Source organism: Theropithecus gelada, chromosome 15 (genome assembly GCF_003255815.1).
Source record: "Theropithecus gelada isolate Dixy chromosome 15, Tgel_1.0, whole genome shotgun sequence".
Classification (NCBI taxonomy): Eukaryota; Metazoa; Chordata; class Mammalia; order Primates; family Cercopithecidae; genus Theropithecus; species Theropithecus gelada.
The window spans coordinates 7,716,808-7,731,426 of record NC_037683.1 but is presented as its reverse complement, the minus strand read 5'-3'; the positions used below and the strand labels follow the sequence as shown (position 1 = coordinate 7,731,426).

The 14,619-nt window shown below is 43.7% G+C and overlaps 1 protein-coding gene and 1 pseudogene across 2 annotated transcripts in view; both read left to right on the top strand.

The window, feature by feature from the left end:
• The first annotated feature begins 1,749 nt into the window (after positions 1-1,749).
• Positions 1,750-14,619, top strand: part of NUP214 (nucleoporin 214) — a 112,066-nt gene continuing 99,196 nt past the window's right edge. For both annotated transcript variants that reach the window (XM_025359241.1, XM_025359240.1), the window contains exons 1-9: positions 1,750-1,932; positions 3,717-3,912; positions 4,524-4,675; positions 5,493-5,691; positions 6,957-7,027; positions 8,743-8,806; positions 9,273-9,376; positions 11,182-11,288; positions 12,218-12,284. In XM_025359241.1, the coding sequence (XP_025215026.1) occupies positions 1,765-1,932; positions 3,717-3,912; positions 4,524-4,675; positions 5,493-5,691; positions 6,957-7,027; positions 8,743-8,806; positions 9,273-9,376; positions 11,182-11,288; positions 12,218-12,284 (1,128 nt within the window). In that variant the 5' untranslated portion in view covers positions 1,750-1,764. The remainder of the gene's footprint in view (positions 1,933-3,716; positions 3,913-4,523; positions 4,676-5,492; positions 5,692-6,956; positions 7,028-8,742; positions 8,807-9,272; positions 9,377-11,181; positions 11,289-12,217; positions 12,285-14,619) is intronic.
• On the top strand, positions 3,185-3,285 carry LOC112608757 (annotated as a pseudogene).

Here is a 14,619-nt window from a genome sequence, read left to right as displayed (position 1 = left end):
CAAGTTAAGAACCTCTGTCCTAGAGCATTTATAATTCACTACAGAAATTTATTGTACGAAGGACTAATATCATCAGTCAGCCTTATCCAGACAATCTCAGTTCTCATCCTGTCACTACCACTTTCTGACTGAGGGCCACCGGAGAAATTTCTCAACTTCCCCTGTGCTTCCCTTACCTCAACAATTATTATTATGTATGTGTATGTGTATATATACATATATATCCTTTTTTTTTTTTTTCCCCGAGACAGTCTCACTCTGTCACCCAGGCTGGAGTGCAATGGCGCAATCTTAGCTCACTGCAACCTCCACCTCTCAGGTTCATGCCATTCTGCCTCAGCCTCCTGTGTAGCTGGGACCACAGGTGTCCGCCACCACGCCCGGCTAATTGTATTTTTAGCAGAGGTGGGGTTTCACCATGTTGGCCAGGCTGGTCTGGAGCTCCTGACAGGTGTTCCACCCACCTCGGCCTCCCAAAGTGCTGCGTGCAGGCATGAGCCACCGTGCCCAGCGCATTTTTATTTTTATTTTTTTTTTTGAGACGGAGTCTCGCTCTGTCGCCCGGGCTGGAGTGCAGTGGCCGGATCTCAGCTCACTGCAAGCTCCGCCTCCCGGGTTTACGCCATTCTCCTGCCTCAGCCTCCCAAGTAACTGGGACTACAGGCGCCCGCCATCTCGCCCGGGGCTAGTTTTTTGTATTTTTTAGTAGAGACGGGGTTTCACCGTGTTCGCCAGGATGGTCTCGATCTTCTGACCTCGTGATCCACCCGTCTCGGCCTCCCAAAGTGCTGGGATTACAGGCTTGAGCCACCGCGCCCGGCCGCATTTTTATTTTTTGAGGCAGGGTGTGGCTCTGTTACCCAGGCTGGAGTGCAGTGGTACAATCACAGCTTACGGCAGCCTTGACCTCCTGGGCTCAAGCAATCCTCCCACCTCAGCCTCCTGAGTGTACTGAGACTACATGCGCATGCCATCACTGCTGGCTAATTTTTGTGGTTTTGTTTTGTTTTTTGTAGAGACGGGGTCTCGACATGTTGCCCAGGCTGGTCTCAAACTCCTGGGTTCCAGCAATACTCCTGTCTCGGCCTCCCAAGTGCTGGGATTATAGGCGTGAGCCACCGGCGCCTGGCCTACCTCATCAATTAAATAATAACCCCTAGGATGACTAGAAGTCTTCAAGATTACATGAGATCCCACATCTGAAGGTTTTTGCAAAGGACGTGGCACAAACTCGTACAACTAGAGGTGCATATGGCTCTTGCTCTGGAAATGATCACCTTGATAGGAGCAAACAAAGCTGGTCTTCGGTGCCCTTTAATCTCCCCTTCCAGCCTTCCACCTTCCACACTGGCGACCCCCCGACCCCGTTTTTCTGAACCTCCCTTCCTCCCCTTGCATAGCCCAAAGACTCTCTCTAAAGTAGCCCACCGAAAACATCTGTCAAGTTCCTAACTTATCTGAATCGGAAGCTCCTAATAGCCAACCTACATCTAAGAGGAACTGTAAGTTGTCAGAGGAAAAAGAAGCATAGTTCGCTTAGGCATGGGCCACCCAAGAAGAGAGATTGACACTAAGCGAACCCGCGCTGGCTGCGAAGGCGGGAGCGGCACCAGGACGATCCAGGGCGCAGGCGCCGGGGCCCCACGGCCACGCCCCTATTCGGCACGAGTTGGCCAATGGGGAGCGGCGGCCGGGAGAACGCGCGGCTTCTTTAGGTTCCGCGGCTTCCCCGGCCAAGCTTGACGTCACCAACGCGCGCCGGAAATGCGAGATCAACTGCGCGCCGCTGGCGCTGAGGGAAGGAAGTTTGCTGTCCAGCGGCCTAGGTTCTGTGGGCAAGGCCGTGAGAGGCAGCGTTGGCTGCTTCGACACACCGAGGGCGGCGCGATGGGAGACGAGATGGATGCCATGATTCCCGAGCGGGAGATGAAGGTCAGAGACTAACTGGGGCCTCCCTCCCTTCTTTAGTCCTGGCGTTGCCTTGGAGCCCAGCTGAAAGGCGAAGCGCGGTGCCGGCTGTCCCGCCTCCTGCTTGAACAGACTACCGCGTTCACCGCTCTCAGCTGCGTGTCTGCCGCGCCGCTGGCGTGATAGCCCCACCGAATGCAGGTTCCCAGTCCCATCCCGGTCTCGTGCACGTCTCTTGAGTTACCCTAGCTAGTTTCATGTGGCGGTCACAATAGTGGCAATAACTGCTGTTTATGGAGCGTTGACTGTGTGCCAGTCGCTGTGTAGTCATCGCAGCAGCCCTACGAAGTGGTTATTAACGTAGAGGAGTAAGTCGAGGCTCGGAAAGTGATTTCCCTAAAGTCATATTTGACAGCGGGGCTGAAAGCCAGCATCATTTAAGACCTTTGCTCTCCCGGTACTTCTGTAAGGCGGTACGGGCTTGCCTAACGTAGAGTCAAGGGAGGTCATCCATCCTGCAGAACCTTTAGTTGACTGGACTAGGAAGACTGTTTTGATATCGGTGTATCAGCCTCAAGCCAGGAACCTAAAGGGAGGGAGGGCTAAGTGTTTCCAGTGATGGCAACGTGGGAGTCCCCCAGGGATAACTTCAGGATGGTGTGCTTAATAGTTCTTATATGTGTTCCGACAGAATGAGGGTGCAGCAGACAGGCTACATCTGTTTTAAATAGTGAAAGGAAGTAAGATGCAGGAAGATTTTAGTCATCTGTGTGAACGGTAAATCACTAACATGCATGTGGGGCATAGTAATACATACCATGTTTAGAATAGTGATTTTTTTTTTTTTTTTAAAGACATAGTCTCGCTCTGTCACCCAAGCTGGAGTGCAGTGGCATGATCTCAGCTCGCTGTAACCTCCACCTCCCCGGCTCAAGCGATTCGCCTGCCTCAGCCTCCCGAGTAACTGGGATTACAGGCACCTGCCACCACGCCTGACTAATTTTTTATATTCTTTGGTAGAGGCGGGGTTTCACCATGTTGCCCAGGCTGGTCTCGAACTCCTGACCTCAAGTGATCTGCCCTCCTCTGGCTCCCAAAGTGCTGGGATTACAGGTGTGAGCCACCGTGCCGGCCTAGAATAGTGATTATTTTTTGAGAATCACCACCTGTGGTGAGCCACCTAATGGGATTGTGTCATATTCCTCAGATATGCTGGGGTAGAAGAAAAAAAGGGTTTATTAATAGAATCACAGACTTAGAAGATGGTAATCTCAGACTGCCTTTGGCAGCACATATAAAATTGGGATCATGCAGAGAAGACTAGCATGGCCCCTTTACATGGATGACACACAAATTCGTGAAGTGTTCCATGTCAGAAAACATTGAGGGCCGAGCGGAGTGGCTCACGCCTGTGAGCCTGCACTTTGGGAGGCTGAGGCGGATGGATGACTTGAGGTCCGGAGTTCGAGACCAGCCTGGCCAACATAATGAAACCCTGTCTCTACTAAAAATACAAAAATTAGCCGGGCATGGTGGTGGGCGTCTGTAGTCCCAGCTACTTGGGAGGCTGAGGCAGGAGAATTGCTTGAACCTGGAAGGCAGAGGTTACAGTGAAGCAAGATCGCCCACTGCACTCCAGCCTGGGCGACAAAGCGAGACTCCGTCTCAAAAAAGAAAAAAAGACAACTGAGACAGACCGTGTTCTCAGTAATATATATTTTTGTTGTACTGAAATTGGGTCTACTGAATATAACTTGTTTTAATTTCTTTATTTATTGAATTGATCTTGTTTTGATTCTTCACAACAGGATTTTCAGTTTAGGGCGCTAAAGAAGGTGAGAATCTTTGACTCCCCTGAGGAATTGCCCAAGGAACGCTCAAGTCTGCTTGCTGTGTCCAACAAATATGGTCTGGTCTTTGCTGGTGGGGCCAGTGGCTTGCAGATTTTTCCTACTAAAAATCTTCTTATTCAAAATAAACCCGGAGATGATCCCAATAAAATAGGTAAGTTCCCTGGTTTATGTTGCAAAGTAGAAAGAGGAGTGTGGTGGCATGCTCTTGTGTTTCCTTCCCAAGAAGTCATTCTAATACTAAAATGAACACTGCTGTCAGTTTGAAGGTTGACTTCCAAGAAGATTAATGGAAGCCTTTCTAGGTTTTCTCCTTGGTCCTTCGTACTTTTCCTTACATGAGTTGTTCTTCTCAGCTCAAGAGGGAAGAACTTAACCATTATGCCATGCCTTTATTCTTGCCCAGTTGAACTTGGGCTCTGGCTCTCTGGGTGAAGGGTTTTATTGGCATGGGTTTTCAGTTGGCACAACAGTACGATCCAAACTATTGGCAATGTGTACTATTTAGAGCATTGTTGCAAAAATATTTTCAACAAGGGCAACAGCCACAGTTAGTTTCCCCAGATAGTATGAGGAAGAATTCCTGGGATACTTAATGCATGATTATATCTCTTAAGAAAGTAAAGATTTATCTGTATAACTAGGTATTGGGGTGTATGTGTGTTTATGTAGATGCAAAAATTTTTTCACGTTGAACTAGATAGAGGTTGTGGCTTTATGCTTACAACATACTGTTTTCTGCTTTATATTTTTTTGTTTTTATAGTTGATAAAGTCCAAGGCTTATTAGTTCCTATGAAATTCCCAATCCATCACCTGGCCTTGAGCTGTGATAACCTCACACTCTCTGTGTGCATGATGTCCAGTGAATATGGTTCCATTATTGCTTTTTTTGATGTTCGCACCTTCTCAAATGAGGTAAGCTACTGTTACACTGTGATGTCAACATGAGAACCCTAAGCAGATTTCCTTGTGTTGAACTATAACTCGGAAGCTTCATAGGTTAACCCTTGAAGTCTCTCTCTAGATTAAAATATGGGTTAAAAAAAAAAATCCTTCATTATAGAATCATAGATCATTGAGACAGAAGGGACTTCAAGAAATTCTTTCATAACGCCATCTGCCCTAAGTTGTTATCAGGAGGCTTAGGTGACTTGCCCAAAGTCATAGATTAATAGACAATGTCAAAAGTTCCTACATTTTGGGTCTTTCGCCTCATAATGCAATGTTCTTCCATTTCAAGCAGTTTAAGAATGATAATAATAATAGCGAGTGTTTATACTGACTGTGTGTCAGACTCTGTGCTAAGTACTTTATGTGCCTTGTCCCTCGTTCATGCCTACCACAGCCTTCTGTAGTAGGTACTGTCATTTTCATTTTATAGGTAGAGAAACAGGCTCAGAGTTTAACTGTCCAAGGTCCCAGCACTATTAAGAAGCAGAGCCAAGATTTTAATCTAGTGTTTGCTATTTATTGGTTATTTTGCAATTGTGCATTCCCCTGCTGAGAGTCCCCCTAAGCATGTTAGAATAATTGATTGCCATTTTCAAAGTTGTGTTGAAATTGTCTATAGCAAGTAGATTAATGTATAAAGCCAAATCTTTTTTTATGATTATGGAGAAAAATAAACTGATTTGAGATAACTTGTATGTTCAGTAATTTCCATTGAATATTAAATGTTTGTGCATTTACTAATTTGTTAACTTATTTCACTTTTGCGTATTTGTTTTAAAAGGCTAAACAGCAAAAACGTCCATTTGCCTATCATAAGCTTTTGAAAGATGCAGGAGGCATGGTGATTGATATGAAGTGGAACCCCACGGTCCCCTCCATGGTGGCAGTTTGTCTGGCTGATGGCAGTATTGCTGTCCTGCAAGTCACGGAAACAGTGAAAGTATGTGCAACTCTTCCTTCCACTGTAGCCGTAACCTCTGGTGAGTAATAAAGGCTTTCACACTGTAACATACAATCGTGGTCATCTACTTAAGAATTGATTTCTAGAAGTAAAAGTGGATAGCTAGTTTTGTTTTGTTTTTTAACATGGTGAGGGAGGTTAAGGATGGAAGAGTTCTTTTTTTTTTTTTTTTTGAGACAGTCTCACTCTGTCACCCAGGCTAGAGTACATTGGTATCATCTCAGCTCACTACAACCTCTACCTCCTGGGTTCAAGCAATTCTCGTGCCTCGGCCATCCAAATAGCTGAGATTATAGGCATGCACACCTTGTCCAGCTAATTTTTGTATTTTTTGTAGAGACAAGGTTTCTACATGTTGAAACTCCTGACCTCAAGTGATCTGCCCTCCCCCACCCACATATACTAGGATTACAGGTGTGGGTCACTGTGCCCGGCTGAGAGTATTCTTTATACCCATAGTTAATGTCCTTGAAGCTAAGCAGCATACATAATTTAACCTGAATGTACTTGGGTGTTCTGGAGAAATATTTTGGTACAGCTGATTTAGAAGTGTTTTTTGAGAATAATTGTTTCTAGATCTGTAATGGTGGTACTCTGAAAGTCACTTGTACCTTCATGGGGAAAAGCATTTGAAATATTAAATGGGAGCAGGAGAATGATTTGTTTTTTTTTTTTTTTTGAGACGGAGTCGTGCTCTGTCACCCAGGCTGGAGTGCAGTGGCGCGATCTCAGCTCACTGCAACCTCCGCCTTCTGGGTTCAAGCAATTCTCTTGCCTCAGACTCCAGAGTAGCTAGGATTACAGGCGCGTGCCACCGTGCCCAGCTACTTTTTGTATGTTTTAGTAGAGACAGGATTTCACCGTGTTGGCCAGGCGGGTCTCAAACTTCTGACCTCAAGTGATCTGTCTACCTTAACCTCCCAAAGTGTTGGGATTACAGGCGTGAGCCACTGCGCCCTGCCAGTGATTTCTTGGTATTTGGAAACCTTCTCTATTCTGCTTGTCTTATCTAAAGACTACAGAGTTTTCTGTATTTTGCAGCTTTCTGGACAGTAATCTATTGAAAAAGCATTTTTAGCTTTCAATTCAGTAAGCCCAGTGATAAATCAATTGGCTTATGTCGTTAAAATGATTTTACTTTTTTCCACTTTGCCAGATAGGGATGATCCTACAATCTTCCATGGACTGACAGAGGAATGAGAATTGATAATTAGCTGTGTGTGATAGATCTCATTGGTTTGCTCCATTTTCTTGTTTTTATTTGGTAATATTGTCTTTGCTCAGTGTGCTGGAGCCCCAAAGGAAAGCAGCTGGCAGTGGGAAAACAGAATGGAACTGTGGTCCAGTATCTTCCTGTAAGTTCTTATCTTGAACTTCAGAATTTTTCTTAAGTTGCTCGCTTTTTTGGGGAGTAGTTTGGGAATATCTTTCTTGTTTTTCCTATTAAAAAGTAATTTATACTCATTGTAACAAATCCATCAGTGAGTGAAGAGTGGAGCTCTTCCCTTCCTTCCCATAGTCCTCCTTCCAGAGGCACCCACTGTGTTGTGTTGAGTAGGTAGCCTTCCAGACTTTTCTGGATCTTATACAGATAGTCTATGTGTAGCTGCATTTTTGTTTTGTTTTGTTTTTTATGTAAAATGCGATAATACGCTATGCACTGTTCCCCAACTCTTTCAGTCCATTCCATAAAAACAGAGCTGAAGGGAAAAGAGTTAGTGAAAAAGCTATGTTGATAATGCAGAATCACTCTGGGTTAAAGCACAGTATTTGTCTTTTCACTGAGTCTGTCTTTAAGGGTCTGTTTCTCTAACTATGGGCACTAAAGAAAATGGGTACTCTTGTTGTTGCATGTGCACTCTGTCATCCTCCCTGTGAATTTCTTGAGATAATGTTCACAAATATCCTTCAATATCAATTGAGTTGCAAGGAACCCACATGTATCTATTGAGCCTGGGTACGAAGGAGGGATTCACAGGTGGTGCTAAGGCCTTTGTTGTGCCTTCTTCCTCGAGACTGTTCTCTGGCGAGGAGGGGAGCAGAGTGCTGAATGTAGGTGGTGTGGGTTTAAGGTTATGTTTCTTATTTGTTATTACTGAAAGTTACATGAAATTTGGTACATAATCTTTTAGGGCACTAACCTGTAAAAAGATAATGCAATTTATTTAATTTTCTTGCTTTGCTGTTTGCCTTTTTTTTTTTTGAGAGATGGTCTTGCTCTGTTGCCCAGGCTGGGGTGCAATGGTGTGATAACGTAATGGCTCACTGCAGCCTCAGCCTCGTGGACTCAGGTGATCCTTCCGCCTCAGCCTCCTAGGTAGCTGGGACTACAGGCGCTTGCCACCATGCACAGCTAATTTTTGTATTTTTTATAGAGACAGGGTTTTGCCATGTTGCCCAGGTTAGTCTCAAACTCCTGGGCTCAAGCAGTGTGCCCACCTTGGCCTTCCAAAGTGCCGAGATTACAGACATGAGCCACCTCGCCCAGCCTTATTCCACTATTGATGATTATCTGCATCAGTGCTAGTGGTGTTGCTGCTGTGAATGGTGTTGCATTGACTACTCTCATTACCTATATCTGAACATGTTCATGCGTTTTTTTGTTTTTTTTTTGAGACTGAGTTTTGCTCTTGTCGCCCAGGCTGGAGTGCAGTGGCGTGATCTCAGCTCACTGCAACCTACGCCTCCTGGGTTCAAGCAGTTCTCCTGCCTCAGCCTCCCAAGTAGCTGGGATTGCAGGTGCCCGCCACAATTGGCTATGTATTTTTAGTAAAGACAAGGTTTCGCCATGTTGGCTAGGCTATTCTTGAACTTCTGACCTCAGGTGATCCACCTGCCTCAGCCTCCCAAATTGTTGGGATTACAGGCGTGAGTCACCACACCCGGCCACGTTCATACATTTCTGTAGGACAAAGTCCTGGAAGTAGATAGCACTGTTCTGTGTCTTCAGTCTCGCCTGGCCAAGGAGATGGAACAGGTGGCATCTAAGGAATAGATTAGATTTGATAGTTTGATTGGTTTAGGGATTGTTTCATTTGATACTTTATTTTGCCCTCCAAATCTCTTTCAGACTTTGCAGGAAAAAAAAGTCATTCCTTGTCCTCCATTTTATGAGTCAGATCATCCTGTCAGAGGTAATAACTGCTTTTCTTATTGGGCTGACCTCTAATGACATGTTATGTATATTACAGAAATTCAAAATCATGTAATGTACCTGCTCAGTGAGGTGTTGGTGTTTGCTTTATGAATAATGTCACTATTTCAAAGAGCTAGTTAAGTCAGTGTAAATTATGGCCCTCTGGGTGACATCTGTGTTTCATGGTAAATGACATGAAATGGATCCCAACTTTTTATTACAATTCTTCATAATTTGCCCTGATTATAATCCAGCAGAAAAATTACCATTTGGGGATGAGTTTGGGCTTCTTGGATCTTTGTACCTGTGAGTTATATTTAGTCAATGAAATTTGGGCCTTTGATTTTTTTTTTTATCCGTAGTGTGTATTATAGCATGCAGTGGCTATTCCAAACATAAGTTGCTTTTGGTTGTATCTGGTTGCTGTCATTTTTATGACCTACTGATTAAGATGTGTCTTTCAGTTCTGGATGTGCTGTGGATCGGTACATACGTCTTCACAATAGTGTATGCTGCTGCAGATGGGACCCTGGAAACGTCTCCGGATGTGGTGATGGCTCTCCTGCCGGTATGCATGTGAAAGAAACTTCATTGTTTGAGAATTAGAGAAGTCTTCTAATAAAGCTGGAGGCTTTGATTTCAAGGTTTTTTTGTGTTTGTGGGGTGTTTTTTTTTTTTTTTTTGTAAGTTGAAAATGTAATTTTAATAGTTAATTCTTCATCTTACATAGGAGCACAATAAAATACACCACAATCTGAAGAAACTCTTTTTTTTGAGACAAGATCTCACTCTGTCACCCAGACTGGAGTGCAGTGATGCGATCTCACAGCACTGAAGCCTGGACCTCCTGGACTCAAGTGATCCTCCCACCTTAGCCTTCTGAGTAGCTGGTACTACAGGTGCACACCACTATGCCTGGCTAATTTTTGTATTATTATTATTTTTTTTGGTGGAGATGGGGTTTCGCCATGTTGCCCAGACTGGTCTTGAACTCCTGAGCTCAAGTGATCTGCCCACCTAGGCCTCCCAAAGTGCTGGGATTACAGGTGTGCATCACTGCACCTGGCCTGATTTCAGGTTCTTTTACTTACTGGCAGTGATTATGCAACTTCAGGTATAAGGTTTCCATGCTGTACCATGGGCCTGGGGTCCAAAGTTAGAGTGTCCACGGCGTGTTCTATTGTTTTGGTATGAAGTTAAAAAAAAAATGATTTTGCTTAAGTTATAAACTATGGGTCTTGGTTAACTCGATAAAGAAATTTTAGAAGAGCAAGACAGTATCTTGATTTTTAAAATTACTTTGTTTGCTCTCAAATTTTTAATGCCAACAATGTGCTAGGCACTGCTTTAAAGCTGAGTATATAGCAGTGATCAAGGTGATGGCCTTGCTTTTATGGTTTTAAATTTGTTGTTGTTGATAATTTTTACTTATTTTTTAGAGACAGAGTCTCAGTCTCTTGCCCAGGCTGGAGTGTAGTGGTGTGATCACAGCTCACTACAGCCTCAAATTCTTGGGCTTAAGCCATCCTCCTGCCTCAGCCTCCCAAGTAGCTGGGACCACAGGCATGCACCAACACACCCAGCTGTTTTTAAATTTTTCGTAGAGGTGGGGTCTTGCTTTGTTGCCCACACTGGTCTCAAACTCCTGGCTTTAAGCAGTTCTCCCACCTCGATCTCTCAAAGCACTAGGATTATAGGTCTGAGCCACTACACCTGGCTGGGCTTACATTCTAATGGGATAGTCAATACTAAGTGTGAGATCAAGGACTGGTAAGAGTGATGGAGAAAATAAAGCTGTGTTAGGGATAGATGATGACTGGTATGTATTTGAGATTGGGTGTCAAGGGAGGCCAATTTGATATTTGAAAAAGATGCCTTGTTTTTAACTCTTGGGTTTCTAATAAGGTTGAATTTTTAAAATGTTTATCTAGATGCCTTCTTTTAAGATTAGTTAGAGGTTTTTTCTATTCTAGGGGATAGTATTAACACTAGTATTTATTAACTGCTAGTTATGTTTCATGTACTGGGCTGGAAGTTTTATATGTATCATTTCATTTTACACTTACCGTAGCCTCTGAAGTAGGCTTAGGAGATCTAGTATACACATGAAAACACTAAGTATCAGGAAGGTTGAAAAATCTGCCTCTCTCATGGACAGAAAGTGGCAGAACAGAGTTTAAATGCAGTTCGCTTGATGGCCAATGTTTGTACTCCTTGTACTAAGTGCTGCCTTTATACCATGTCCCTATATCTGGACTTAGACTTTGAGTGAATATTCTCATACAACTTTAAATGATTTATCATTTGAGATTCTTTTACTGTAGGATCTGAGAAAAATTGCACCTAATTTTTTTCTTGCTTTGTTCATTGTAGAAAAAAGAAGAAAAGCACCCAGAGATATTTGTGAACTTTATGGAGCCCTGTTACGGCAGCTGCACGGAGAGGCAGCATCATTACTACCTCAGTTACATTGAGGAATGGTGAGCAGAGAGTCTGGACAGGGCATTCCTGCTCTCACTGGAAGATCACACCTGAGTCACCTTGTCCCATGTTGAAATCTTTTCTGATTGATTGATGGATGGATGGATTGGCAGGGTCTCACTCCATTACCCAGGCTGGAGTACAGTGGCACGATTGTAGCTCACAGAAGCCTGGAACTCCCAGGCTCAAGTGATCCTTCCACCTCAGCCTCCTAGATGGGACTACAGGCACATGCCACCACACCTGGCTTAGTTTTAAAGTTTTTGTTTGTTTGTGTTTTGGTAGAGATGGGATCTTGTTACGTTGCTCAGGCTGGCTTCCTAAAGTACTGAGATTACAGGTGTGAACTGTAGCACCCAGCCTGAAATCTTTTCTATTATAGAGGAAAATGGAGGCTGAGATACCTTGAACGTATTTTCAGCTTATTCTTGATAATGTCTATTATTTCTTTTTCCCCAATCTTGAGTTATTTATATTAAATACATACTAATTTCGAAAATCTAATTTTCTCAATAACCCCTAGTGATGACTTATGAAAATACTGATACTCAAGGAATATATTAAAAGTTTCCTTCTGAGAGCAGAGTTGCCCACTGGAATGGAGATTACTCAAAGCAAAGCTTCCATCCCTCTAGCTACATTATTCTGCCTTTGGGTGGCATATTGATTGTGAACTCTGACTTCATTCTGTTGTGTCTTTCCTTTGTCTTCGTGTAGGTAGGCAGTGAGCTGATTCTACAGGGCTTTCTCACAGAAACTAAAAAGTTCAGCTTTATATCTAGAATCTTCCCACCTTTGTTAAACCAGATAGAAAACCTTATTCTCTCCTGGATATGTGGAGGCAGCCCTCACAGATGTTACCTGCAGACTCAAGTTAGAGAACTATTGCTGTATTTGAATGTAATGGTCTCTGGTTTTGTTCTTTAAGGGATTTAGTGCTGGCAGCATCTGCGGCTTCAACAGAAGTTAGTATCCTTGCTCGACAAAGTGATCAGGTAAATCTTTTTTGTCACTTTTGTGGTACTTTCTTTTTTGCGTGTGGTTAGGATGTACATTGTCTCACATCTGTTTTATCAAGTTTCTGCATGACAGCAAAGCTTCAGTGACAGAGTGCCTTGGCCAAATGGCTTGGCTATTGCATGGAGAAACACGGGTGTCAGACTTAGTACTTCCTTCACTTCTGTTCTTTTAGGATCCATCCCTGGTCTGTGGAAACATGCTATGCAGTTAACCTCCAACTGGAGTATGCCCGATGCATAGGAGGCTTTTTCTGCCTTGTCCTGTTTTGTCATCTTTGTTTTCTTCCTGTTACTTGAACCTACTCCTTCTATACAATTTAACAATAATCCATCCTCAATTATGAAAGAAAAACATGCAGATGACACTAAATTGTGATTCACCAGAAATACTTTCTGTTTGACTTTGAAAAACTGTCAGAAAGAGCAAAGCACCTTTGCATATAAGAACCTTCTTTCACGTTGTCTTTCTTGCAGGGACACGGTGGGCCCAGGTAGTGGTGGTGCGCTCTCCACTTGTAGATTATGCAGAATGACTGACTACAGAGAGGGCACAACAAAAGAAGGGGAATCTTCTTTTTAAAACTGCCTTGAGCTTAAAAATCTTTAGTGCACCCTTGTAAATAAGAAACAAGTGCTTCTCCTCCCCATATGACTTTGTGTTCCACCCATGCATAGGTACTTTGTGCCTCTTCAACCATTGGCATTTATCTGTCACTTTCTGGGTGGCCGGGTGGCCCATTAGGAGGGGCATGGTTCTCATTGTCTAGGGGTGGCTGCCTTTGGATGAGGCCAGAGTTCAGCCATCTGATTTGCTGCTCTAGAACTATCTTAGATTGACTTCAGTAATAATTTCCTGTTAGCAGAAGTATTTCATGTATTCACACATTAAAAATACAGTTTTATTTTTACTTTCTATCAAAATAATTTATGTTCATGTTTTTTAAAAGTAAATAGTAGAGAAGGGCTTATAAAAAAAGAATCACCCCTGCCCTACCTGTTTGCTTTCTAGAGGGGACCGTTTTTAATTTGTAAACATTTTCTTATAATGCTGCCATCTTATCCCTAAAGAAAAATCTGCTTTATGACTAGTAATTGGTTATTAGTTTTAGACCTTACTGACTATATGGCAAATGATGATCTAGCTCACATATGGCCCCCAGTCCTCTCCTTCCTCTCAAGAGTTACAGCATTGTTTTAATTTCTTATCTTGGTGAACCTTTGTAACTTTAATTGGTGTTTTTTACCTTCCTTTCTGGTGGTATCTTTATTTATTTATTTATTTATTTATATTTTTTGAGGCCAGGTCTCACTTTGTCACCCTGTGCAGTGGTGCCACTGCAACCTCCGCCTCCCTGGTTCAAGTGATTCTCATGCCTCAGCCTCCTAAGTTGCTGGGACTGCAGGCCTGCGTCAACATGCCTGGCTAATTTTTGTATTTTTTAGTAGAGATGGAGTTTTGCTTTTTTGGCCAGGCTGGTCTCAAGCTCCTGACCTCAAGTGATCCGCCCGTCTTGGCCTCCCAAAGTGCTAGGATTACAGGCGTGAGCCACGGCACCCGGCCTGGTGGTAACTCTTGATCTTCCACTTCGTGAGAGGAATGTCTTAGCACTCCCACCCTTTCCCTTAGTATCCTTCCAGTTGTTACCTGTGTCTTCTCTTTTGTAAAACTGCATTCTGCCCTACAATGATTAAGTCGTCTTTATCTTAACTGTAGATTGTTTTTAAAAGTTGAGATTGTTTTGTTTAATATGAATGTGTCTGTTGCCTGCTCCATAGCTAAGTCACATAGTGTGATTTCATTCTCTTTCCTGAACTGCTTGCTTGCTTTCCCTTTCTTTCTTTCTTTCTTTCTTGCTTTCACTCTCTCTCCTTTCTCCTTCTTTCCTTCCTTTTCCTTTCTCTCTTTCTCTCCTCCCCTCTCCTCTCCTCTCTTTTCCTTTTTTTTGCTCCCCTCCCCTCCCCTCCCCTCCCCTCCCCTCTCTCCTCTCTTCTCTTCTCTTTTCTTCTCTTTTCTCACTCTGTAACCCAGGCTGGAGTTCAGTGGTGTGATCTCGGCCTGCCGCAACCTCTGCTTCCCGGGTTCAAGTGATTCTGCTGCCTCAGCCTCCCAAGTAGCTAGGACCACAGTTGCACACCACCACGCCCAGCTAATTTTGTATTTTTAGTAGGGACAGGGTTTCACCATGTTGGCCAGGCTGGTTTCAAACTCCTGACCCCAGATGATCCACCTGCCTCAGCCTCCCAAAGTGCTGGGATTACAGGCGTGAGCCACTGCATCCAGCCTGTTTTTCTTTGTTAGTCATTAAGCACT